Source organism: Drosophila virilis, chromosome 4 (genome assembly GCF_030788295.1).
Source record: "Drosophila virilis strain 15010-1051.87 chromosome 4, Dvir_AGI_RSII-ME, whole genome shotgun sequence".
Taxonomy (NCBI): Eukaryota; Metazoa; Arthropoda; class Insecta; order Diptera; family Drosophilidae; genus Drosophila; species Drosophila virilis.
In genome coordinates, this window is record NC_091546.1 from 21,187,527 (window position 1) to 21,198,777 (window position 11,251).

General features: G+C 42.9%; 2 protein-coding genes across 3 annotated transcripts; one reads left to right on the forward strand and one right to left on the reverse strand.

The window, feature by feature from the left end:
• Positions 1–1,059: 1,059 nt before the first annotated feature.
• Positions 1,060–3,199, reverse strand: Cog8 (conserved oligomeric Golgi complex subunit 8). Its single transcript, XM_002051209.4, has 5 exons — positions 3,039–3,199; positions 2,492–2,967; positions 2,220–2,433; positions 1,991–2,169; positions 1,060–1,934 (listed from the first exon to the last, which is right to left on the reverse strand). Exons 1-5 carry the CDS (start codon positions 3,109–3,111, stop codon positions 1,152–1,154), a joined length of 1,725 nt encoding a protein of 574 aa, XP_002051245.1. The 5' UTR covers positions 3,112–3,199; the 3' UTR covers positions 1,060–1,151.
• A 2,446-nt stretch (positions 3,200–5,645) lies between these two features.
• Positions 5,646–11,195, forward strand: spz4 (Spaetzle domain-containing protein 4). 2 transcript variants are annotated; one of them, XM_002051208.4, is made up of 4 exons: positions 5,646–5,886; positions 5,957–6,242; positions 9,002–10,230; positions 10,304–11,195. In XM_002051208.4, exons 2-4 carry the CDS (start codon positions 6,192–6,194, stop codon positions 10,773–10,775), a joined length of 1,752 nt encoding a protein of 583 aa, XP_002051244.2. In that variant the 5' UTR covers positions 5,646–5,886; positions 5,957–6,191; the 3' UTR covers positions 10,776–11,195. The 2 variants fall into 2 exon arrangements, with proteins under 2 accessions (XP_002051244.2, XP_070064916.1); XM_070208815.1 differs by having other exon boundaries at positions 5,646–6,242.
• The last annotated feature ends 56 nt before the right edge of the window (positions 11,196–11,251 follow it).

The window sequence follows — 11,251 nt, forward strand, 5'->3', positions numbered from 1 at the left end:
ATCAATAAACGAACGAAACGCGTATACGCAATGTTGTCCATGGTGCGGCAAAGTAACAAATGAGCACACACCGACACGTACACAGGCACAGACATCGCTGCCTGCTCCGCACTGCTTTGCAAATACCACAAAATCTATTTCGTTTCGCAATCAAAATCCCAACTTCCATTTGGTAGTAGGCCGCTTTTGTTTTTCGACCAAAAGGTGGCACTGTTGTCCGTTAACCGTTGCCAGGGTAGCGGTTGGCTCCAAATCGTGACCAACTTGTGCTTGAGTGCTTTCGTTTGTATTTAGTGGTGGACTTAAAAATACAGAAACGTCCGCACCCACAAAGGCCGTGGTCGTCAAAGCGTCCGGCCTCTGACGTTCAACGAACGATAAGCCGCAGTCGCGCTCATGTCCACATCCACATTCATATCCACATCCACATCCGTGTCCGGGTTCGCGTCCGAGTCCGTGTCCTTGTATTCAGTTGCCATGTTTTCCAATTTTCAGCACAGCGCATTCGAATTCGGCCGAGAGCAGCAACAAAGAAAAATACGCGCACGGCTTTCTCCAAATTTAGTCATTGTATGCGAAATTGCTTATAAACGTTACCGGCCGACCATCGCCCACTCTCACTCTAACCGCACTCAATCTGACCTGCCATATCGGCGCTTTAGCTGCTAGGCTTCGCGCACCACCTACGCATACCCCATTTTGGCTTTGGCTGCACAATTGGTAGAGGGTCGCTTTTTGATTGTTCGCGCAGTGGCGTAAAAATATTATTGCACTCTCGTGGGCTCTACATGTTCGAGCAAAGACTGCATCCCGCTCCAGCGCACACGATGTGTTTGTGCCCAATTGCGAGTTTAGTCGCTTGTAAACTTACATTTACATACAGTTGTTTATTTGAAAGTTGCCTTGCAATTTTTTATTTTTATATAATATGCAGTTTCTTTAAAATCATTAAATGTTGTCGGATGATCAGCATCTTATAAATTAAGCCTTGACCTAATTGTGCGATAGCCAATTATTAGAAGAGGGGCATAGGTTTCGTAACTGACATTACCAGACCCATTTCTACTTGCTAATTGTTTAATTTTTGGATCTAGCACAAAAAGGTATTAATTATATTAATCCTAATGATATTATTTGGGATTGAAATTTGTTTAACCCTCAGTTGCAATAGACACACTACTAAGCTCCGCTGTTGACTGAGGTGATGAATGGATTAGGACTTTTGTAGGCAGCAGATGCTTTAACGGTTCCAGTATCTGAGCCTGCATCAAGTAGGTTAATTGGTGTTGCTCCAGCTGAAGCAGGCTTATGCCGAGGTGCACGCTTATTGACTGAGGCGGGAACACGCCGTGAATACAGCGCTGCACATAGGGCACCAGGTCGTAGGCAAAACAGGAGCACAGTTTAACGAATGTTTCGCGTTCATTGCGAGTAAATGCTTGCTGCTCTTGGCGATAGAAGGCGAGCACTTGTTTTGCTACCAACTCCAGTGACCTTTGCAAGCAACTGGTTACATCTGTAGCCACAGCAAAAGGCGCACAAAGGCGCAGCTCATTCAGCGCGTTCAAATAACCATTGCAGAGCACGGCAAGCGGATAAAAGTCCAGCAACGTCTCTGGCGGTGCATATGACTCCATGTCCGGCTCACTCCCGGAAAGAGCAGCTGTGTCCAGCTGCTTGCGTGTATGCAGGCTGACCTTGTTAATAAGCGTAAACTTTTCCAACTCCCGATCAAAGTTTTCGTTAACTTTAATAATGCTGGACTCGAACTTATTGCGCACAACGCGTACAAAAATGGGCGCAATCAATGCGCGAAAGTCGGCACCGATGCGACTGAAGGATAGTCCAAAATACATACACTGCCCGAGCACAGTTTCAATTGAATTAATGCCGCGTTGCAAGTCTTCCTCGAGTGTCAACAGAAAGGCGTCAATCTGCAAACAAACATATAAATAATATCCGCTAAGCTATAAGCATTTGAGAATCCCACCTTATTATGCAGCCAGGCTTCAAACAGGCGAAGTCCGTTGCAGCTGACACCTGACAGCTGCTTCAGTCCGGCCGACTTGCTTGCCTGCTCTCCCTCCGGAAAGATAGCGCGGTATTGTGTAATTATATTGAACAGATTTATACGCGTTATTTCTATAGTCTTCGTTAGATGCTGCTGAGCTATAAGGTAATCATTTTTTAATATGTTTTCAACAGCCCAGTTAGCGTACCGTCTGTTTTTGGAATGGCGTCCAGACACGATGTCAACCAAGCGTCACGCGCCTGTAAAAACTTCAATTTTAACTCGTTGTCACCAAAAGCTTGCATGCGCCGCAGATAACCGACGATTTGCAAGCACTTGGGCAGCTGCAGATCCATGCGCATCTGTGCCACAAGCTGCACGAGCATGGTATGCCATAGGGCCTCCACGGAGCGCACAATACCCTGCATTAAAAATGTTGTTGCATGAGGCGGGTAAGAGAGAGTGGAAATTGTCACGTACATTCACCACGGGTATGGTTTGTCCTTGGTGCTGGCCCAGCCGCTGCACGTAGCTGGCCAGCTCAAGCGCTTCCTCGTAGCGACCTTCGCGTATGCAGCGCTCCATCAGCTGTGGCAGCTCGAGTATCTCCAGCAGCTGAGCGTTCTTGTGAAGGGTTGTGCTATTCAGACGACGCTGTTCAGTTAGCTCCGCCGATTTTTTGAGAAACTCATGGCACTTAGCACTGAACGTGGGCAGTTTGTCTTTAAGTGTGTCCACCTGCTCCTCGGCCTTCTGAAATTCGTGAAATATCGAACGGGAGTTCTCCGCCGTCGTGATAAAGGTTTTGTAATTGGTTATGGCTAGTTCTTGTGTTTGCTCCAATATTCGCTTCGTCTCATCAGCTAACCTCGTTTGTTCTTTCTTCAGTTGCTCCACTTTGCAAGTACCCAATTTGACCAAATAATTATCTAGCTCTGGATTGCCACGCAGATTTTCTGGAGAGTTGAAAAATAATAACAATGAAGTAGTACCCTGGGGCAATGGACTTTACAGTGATTATAATAACCTGGAACGCCATTAGGAAATATTAATTTCAGCACTCGATCATTTTCTAAATCCATGTTTTCGGCGAATTCCATTGCAACTTAAATTGTTTTGTTTTCTTTATTTTTTTACTAATGTAAAATATAATATCGATATTTCGATATATTGCAACTGCAAGCTAAGTCAAACTATCGATACCAACTTCCATCACGCAACAAAAGCTGACAGATATATAACTTCGGTGTGTGTCAGCCTCGCAAATGTTTTCTGCTATAATATAACCACAATTTGAATTCTTAACAATGATTTCAAGTTAAAAAACTGTCAACAAATTGAAGTTAATTTATCAACGTACTTATTCTTTAATAAAAACTTATCAGGTATTGTATCAACTGTAAGCTTCCATCTGCATTGACAATTCGTCTTGCATCTGTGCTTCACAAATTTCTCTTTGTGGTTCTTTCGTGCGTCTGCTCCGATCACTTCACTATCTGGTGAAAGTAGAACATTTATTTGTCTATTTGCTAAAATTTAAAACATATAATCTCTATGTTAGTCAGTCTACACAACTTCTCGTAAGTACGCACTACACCTGCTTCACAGTATTCGTAAAGATGATGCTAATGAACTGAGTTGCAGTTGCATGAGAGCAAACCAGCCAGTCGCAAACTTTCATCTCGCCCAGAACCAGAATCTGCTTGGCTCAGACATATTGGCGTCGTCGGCGTCCACAGAGAATTGTAATTGTAAATTATAACCACCTGTTCAGTTGTTGTGAATGAGAAATTGTATATTTTACAACAGCATGTCTAACTCTTGATTTGTTTTTATAATATTTGTTGGCAAGGGACCGTTGCTTCCATAAATATTAAACATAGAAACTCTTCTTTTCATTTTCCTTATTATACATGAAGATTAAAACTGCACTTTCATTTTACCGCAAGTATTGTAGAGTGTGTATTACACACATACATTCGCATAAGCACACCAAAGGCGCATGAAGTAAATGTGAAAACGTAATGCTTGGAGCCAAGGGCCAAACATGAAATTATTAATCACATATCTACAGTTAGATACCCTTTAGATTAGACTTTTAATATCACATTTTAAATGACTTGATATGCAGTTTTTGCTTCGGAACTCGTAATTAATTTATTATTGAATCGATATAGTCACCATATCTGGAAGGTAACATTACATTTATAAGATTAGTTAGCTTATGAACATATTTTTAGTTTTTATAAAAAAAAAAGCTAAACCTTTACTTCTGTTCATACTCTTGCTCTGAATTACTCTTGCAATTTATCCTCTCTCTCTCTCTCTCTCTATCTCTTCTTGTTTCTTTTATTTTCTAAAAGCCTTACTCTAATCTGATCTACATATCTTTTGTTTTTTTTAGTGGATGTGTAAATATATAAAAGTCTGCTCGTCTTCCACCAAAAAATTATTTGGGTAAGTGCACATTTATATATATATATAGGTACATATGTATGTTTTCTTTTGTATAAAAATAAGCTGATATAATCTTGTGGACCATGGAGTCAATTGTTAGGTTTTTGTCCGTAATAACTAGTAAATTATGGTACTATGTTGCTCGCAACTGTGCGATTTCAAATAACTTAACTTCGGGTGGGTAAATATTTCTGAACTACCTAACACCTATCGATATTTACAGTGGGAGGAGTTTTTAAAAAACAGCTGTATACCCGTATACCCGCTGCGTAACTTGCGTCTAGCAACTACACACTTCCAGACTCAAGTTTTCGCAGCTTATGTTTAAATGAATAGTAACAAACATGCAACGCAACAAGAAATATAACAACAAAAACATCAGCAACAGCGCCAGCGCCAGCGCCAGCAACAGCAGCAGCAGCAGCACCAACAAAGTTAAAGGCCACTACTGACCTACTAAGCAGCGTCATCGTCTTCGCTGCTCGGCAAAGCTCCCGCTGCCCACCAGCAGCACCGACAATCAAAAACAACAACAACAGCAGCAAAAGCAGCGGCATCAGCAGCAAAGTCGTGCCTTCGGTTCGTCTCGGGTACCATCTTCATCTTCGGGCCTGCGCTTTGCTCTCTCGTCGTGTCGCTGCCGTTGCGTGTGGCTCTTTTTTGTGCCTGTGGCTTGTTGTTGTTATTGTGTTTTTGGCGTTGCTGCTGCTGCTGCTGCTGCTGCGGCGCTCGCTTGTTTTTCAATGTTTGTGTTTTGCTGCGCCCGTCCGACGCTAACGTTTCGAATAATAAATAAGAAAAAGTTTTCCTGCCATCGCAAAAAACCATGCAGAGCCGTAAAAATAACAAGATTGCTCCACACGACAATGCTTGCTCATCGATACCCTGTAAATAAACCCGGCACCATATGAAGTGACAAAGAAATTATTTGTTGGGTGCCTTTTGTGTTATTTGTTTTGGTTAGCTAACACGCTAAACACGTTTACGCTTTTGATAATAACACCTTTAATAACGCCTCGATTCGTTTGATTTGCTGTTATATATTACGTAAATTTTAAACATGGGTATACCCATGCCCATTTTTTTTTTTTTTTTGTTAATACGTGTAGGGTATAGAAAGCGTTTTCGCTTGCGTCGCGGCTTGGCAGTCTTTCTGGCTCTGTCTTAAGTTGGGGTTCCGATTTTACGGGCGCGCAGTGGGGTCGGCGCTGTCGACGCTGCTGTCGCTATTTGCCGACGCCGCGTGCGGTGGCTCTTGTGCGCCGCAGCGCTCGACGCAGTTGCAAACGTGAGTGCGAAGCGTGTAAACGTGATTTCATTCTGGGCCTCGCCATTGTGAACGCTCTTCTGGTTTATGTGTGCCTGTTGATCTGCCGAGCCAAGACAGCTGAGCTGAACTGCAGAAATAAACGATTTGCGTGTGTATAAAATACAGTGTGCATAAATGAAAATTACAATATTAACTATTATGAATATTATGATTTGCAGTTATGTAAACACAAATCTCAAGCCAAAACAAAATCTATATGCAAAACACGCTGGCTAATAACCTGTGACCCACGCTGGCGATAAAGCCAAACTGGTAACCCATCAGGCTACGGCCCAAAAAAAAAAAAAAAAACAAACAAATCAAGCGAAACAGTGCAAAATCCCTTTATGAAATTTATGTAAGCCGCTTTTGGCATTGATTGTGTGCGAGTGCCAAACAAAGTGAAAGTAAACAATGGATCTTGCAAATATGGATAGAGGATTGCAAGTAACAAAACTAATAACGGTAAATTACCACCAGCGTCACATAATATGTGTTAATTTGTTGGGCCTTGGGCGGCCCTAAGATAATAAATATATATTTATTGACATCAATCGAATCGGTTTACCCGTGTCAGGACTCTTTCTATCAGGTCGTTATATATAGCCCATTTTGGATCTCAAGAAATGGCTGAAGCACATTCATTTGAACCCAAATTTCACCTTCATTGGCAACCAGACCTGCAACTAAAATTGTTAGCGTGTTTATATATATACATATATATATATATATGTATTTTAATGAATTATGTCTCCATTACTGGAGTATCGAACCAGCATGACGAAAACCTATTCTGCGCCTGGTGTTGTTGTATTACCGGTTGCGAGATACATAAATACAAAAAAAAAAATAAAATAAAAAATTTCACTTTCTTCGAACGTTGTTGGCTTGCAGCGATTTCTTAATTTGACGCCATTTGACTCTTGGGACGTTGTATGAATTTAAATGTGTCGGGAGAAAAACTAAATATAAGTAAATAGCAAGTGGAATACTCTGTTTGCCAAATTAGAATACCAGCTGTGTTAGGATTTGGTCTTCTTTTCCGGCAAGCTAGATAAGTGAAAACACATTGACAATTAGCAGCAATATTTATGAACACAGACACAAATGAAAATTTAACATTTATATGGCCAGCATATTTGCATGAGGCTGCATTGAAGTTCTTCGCCTGGGCCTTTCTTTTTCTAAGCTTCGTGTAAATTTCACCAGAGCCTGATGCTGTTGACTGTTGGCTGTTGGTCTCTGGCAATGGCAATTAGCAGGCACAGAAACGGCAATAAGCGAAACCAAATTTGGTTAAATGTAACATCAACTTCATTTGCAGTAGTCAGTTGCAGTAGGCTTCTGAATTGATAAATAATTCATTCTGCTGTATACGCAGCGGGACCTGGGCAGATCTGTCTGCGGGCAACTGTCGATGGCACTGTGCGAGTATTTAGGAAATGAAGACATAAACGGCAATCGTCTACTAACTACTTGTCAGCTGGCCGGGCTATTGGCGGCCAGCGGGCAGCTGGTGGGCTGGTGGGCAGTAGCCTGCTTTTGGTGGAGTCTTCTTAGAAAGTCTCAATCCTAATCGCACTGACACATTAAAGCGCTGCGATCTAACAGCATCGTCGCGACATGGAGTGACAAATGTCTTCCTCAATGCCAGTTGACTTAATGGCCCGTTTAGCGCTCTCGTGTCGGATTGGCGAATTGCCGGATTGTCGATTTGGCGTATTGGACATATTGATTTGTTAGAGACGCATGCTGACAGCCGCCTGGCGTGACTGTTGCTCCAATTTTCATTTGGCGTTTTTCTTTTTTTTCTTTTTATTTTTTCTATGCCTACCAGGCTACCAAGAAATATGACTCGTTCCCGTGTCCACTCGCGCTTGTCGTTGCATGATATTCTATTTAATCGTCTTGATAAATGTATCATCTGCACATATATGTACGTAGGTAAATATGTTCCCATACAAATCGCCTTAAATGCAGCGAAAGCATTTTTGCTTTCCATTTCAGATTGTGTTGTGCTCTGACCTAATTCGATTCTGTACACAAAATTAGTTTGAAAGCAGGTTTGTTTCTCAACACATTTATGGTCTCGTGCTCAAATTTGAGATTCACTTTTACTAGCTACCAATTCGCATAATTGAACGAATATTTATCTAAAGAGAGTTACATACAATTATTTGCAAATCGATGAAGTCACAAAATTTCACATACAAATATCCACAATGGGACAGACTGCATTACTTAACCGGCCGCCGAAAGCAAGTTAGTTTCTTGGTCGGACGGACAGCCATATACATATATTTGTGGGAGCAGAGCACTTTCTTTTCAATTCTGTGGAGAGCACGCAATGTTGGTGATTCATTCAAACTTTGAAAAAAAAACAAAAACTCATGCGCACTAAAGTGATAACTAAATGGATATAAGTTTTGAGATACAAAAAGCAAACCTGTTTTAACAGAGACGGGAAAAGCGCAAACAGTACAAAATTTGGCTTTGAGCTGTTTAGCATGTGCTCCTGTTCCGTCGATTGTGCAACAGAAAGGGAAAGTTGAAAGGGACCAAAACGAACAGTTGACCAAAAGGCTTACTCTGCCGCAATTTACTTTTACTCGGCCAACCTCTCTCTTTTACAATTGCTCTCTCCACTTCACTTTTCTAACGCTCGCCATTAGCCACTCAACGCTAGAGAGCCTAGTCCCGCTATAAATCAAGGTAATTGCGACCATTCTCCATACGTCTCCGCATGCAAATGCACATCGATCAAACTATATGACTTGTGCAGTTGGCACTGCGTGAAAGTAAAATTTGATGAGATATACGAGAGAGGGGCGGAAGCTCGTTTGGGCCTTCCCGCTTTTGGGTTTTGCCTCGTCACGTCGGCAACGCATTGTTTACCCAAGTGAGAGCCGGCCGCATTTGTCAGTTAGGTGCACACAAGACTGAAGAGTTTATCAGTTGTATACCGATTGTTCATATTGCAGCTATAGTTGAGATTGTTGACGATATTTGAAAAACAAAGGTTTTCTCAATTTTCAATAGTTTTCCTATCCTGTATACGAAAATGACTTGAATACATATCTTCTAGTTCAGATTCGCATAGGAGTTTTCCTTGCTGTTGATCATTTTCTGTAGCTCGCAATTTCCATAGACATCAATAGATTATTATCTATTCGATAAACACGCATTTGGTATTAATCACGTTTTTGCTTCGTTTTCAATTGTAGTGGGATTTTTTTTTTTTGATTCTGCTCGTAACAACAGTGGCCCAGTCTGATAGTACCTCCAGCTTTGGGTTCGACTCGGCCAACTCGTGCAGCCCGAACGGTAAAATATCTAGGCGTGGGCGGGCCCAGATGCTTGCGGCAATACCATGCGACCTGGCCAAGCAGCCGTTCTGCCATCTGCCAGGATCTATTTATCCTTGGCACGCCGTACGCCGGTTTGTGCACGAGAATCAGGGTCTGATGAAGCGCATGTATGGAGACGTACGACACATTTCCATCCTACGCGATGAGATTCAAAACGAGGAGGTGGTCGATATGGACAGCATGGATGATGCAACACAGCGCTATTCCAAGACGCCTCGTGGCGCCAAGTATATGTTGCATGGCAGGGACAGCAATCGGGATGAATTTACCAACTACAAGAGCAACGACGTGCTCATGGAGCCGCATTTTCGACCAGTGTCCACAGCCAGCACAACAACTACACCAACAACAACCGCAGCGCCAACGTTATCGACTGCACCCACGCCTAGTTCCTCTAATTCGAAGACGTCGAGTGCACCGACAGAAGTTGTATTTGTGCATCCGGATGGTGAGCAGCCGAGTCTAGACTCGAACAGCGTTTACGATGTGATGAACACTACGGCAGCAACAGGTACAGCAGGACGCCCACAAGGAACGATCATAGACGGCGCAGATGACAAAATAAATACCATTGACAAACCACAGCTGGAACTGGTGCAGGAAGTAGACCAGGGCCTACGCAATCTGAGCATCGCGCCTGTTCCGGTGACGCCTGCAACAAGCACAACAGCTGCATCTCAGCTCAGCGCAGCGGTACCCAATCGCAAGCACAGCCCCAATGAGAGTGACACGTCGAAAACGTCTGCGGGAGCAGCATCCGATAAGGCAACACAAACAAACACAACACCAACTTCAATAGCACCTCTACCAAAGCTCAGCAACAGCACCACCACGACGGCCGCGTTGGTCCCACGCAGAAATGTGACCAAGACGATATTGGGAACTACAACATCCGCCAGCTTTGCCTCGCTCTTCTCGCCTACAGTCGCGGCGTTTACTTCTGACAAACAGCGGAAACCACTTACAGCCAGCAGCACAGCCGCGCCTACTAGCTCTACGAAATCTGGACTATTGCGGGAAGGACAGCTTTTCCAGGATGCCATGAAGCAGGAGCCGATGACGGTCAGCAGTAATATGCGGGGAGTGTAAGTGCCTGTTACTCAGGGTTACTTCGACACACGTCTGATGCCACTTTCATTAACTTTCTCTCTTATGCAGCAATGCTTGTCCTGTAAAGGACGAAGTGGTTGCCCCATTCTGGGCGAATAACACGCGTGGCGAAGTACTGGCTCTATTAAACTTGTACCCCTTCGAGCAGTACGTGCACTGGGAGAAGTGCACACACGAGTTCAAGCAGATGTTCTGCCGAGACGGCTGTCGTTGCGAGCAACAGTACCGGCTCCATCGTCTGCTGGCCTACGACCCTCACAACGAGTGCCGCGGCATCTTCTCCGACTGGTTTCGCTTCCCCTCCAGCTGTATATGCAAGTGCTATAATATACCAATGGATTTTCGTGCAACGTCGCGCAGTCCGCGATCGGAGAACAGCTTTAATGCACCACAGTCGTTGCCTCAGTCGTATCTAGATGCCATTGAGGTGGCCGAGACGGAGGTGCAGCGTGCTATCTATGAGCATGCCACCGATCAATGGTATCGGCCACGCGATGAGTTTGATTTCTTCGAGGGTTAGTTATGTAAATTCGAAAAATTTGCAACCCTATCAGAAGAATACTTTGGACTAGTCCCTTTAATGTACAGAAAACTAAGTGTGAAACCCCCAATCTAACCAAAAAATATGAAGATAGAAGTTTTTCATAAGACTAAACGTTTTAAGTTTCTTCTATCTTGATATTCTCAAACAGTTTAACGGTTGATTAGCATAATTCGACGGCTATCAACTATAATTAAGTAAAGCAAGCCATTGTGTTATTGTACATATAGATCAACACATTGTCTTTCCTAGCGACCATTTACAGAGCATTCCTAAACACGAATGTGTCACGACAATGCGTTTAATAGTATTGCTCCTTTGGATAATTTTTCTTAGTTTTACATGACGGACGTGTGGCCATACTATTTAAACAAACATATTTTGAACTGTAAATAAAAATTTAAAAAAATACAACAACAAAAAACAGAATAACAATTTTGAAAAAATATTTATTG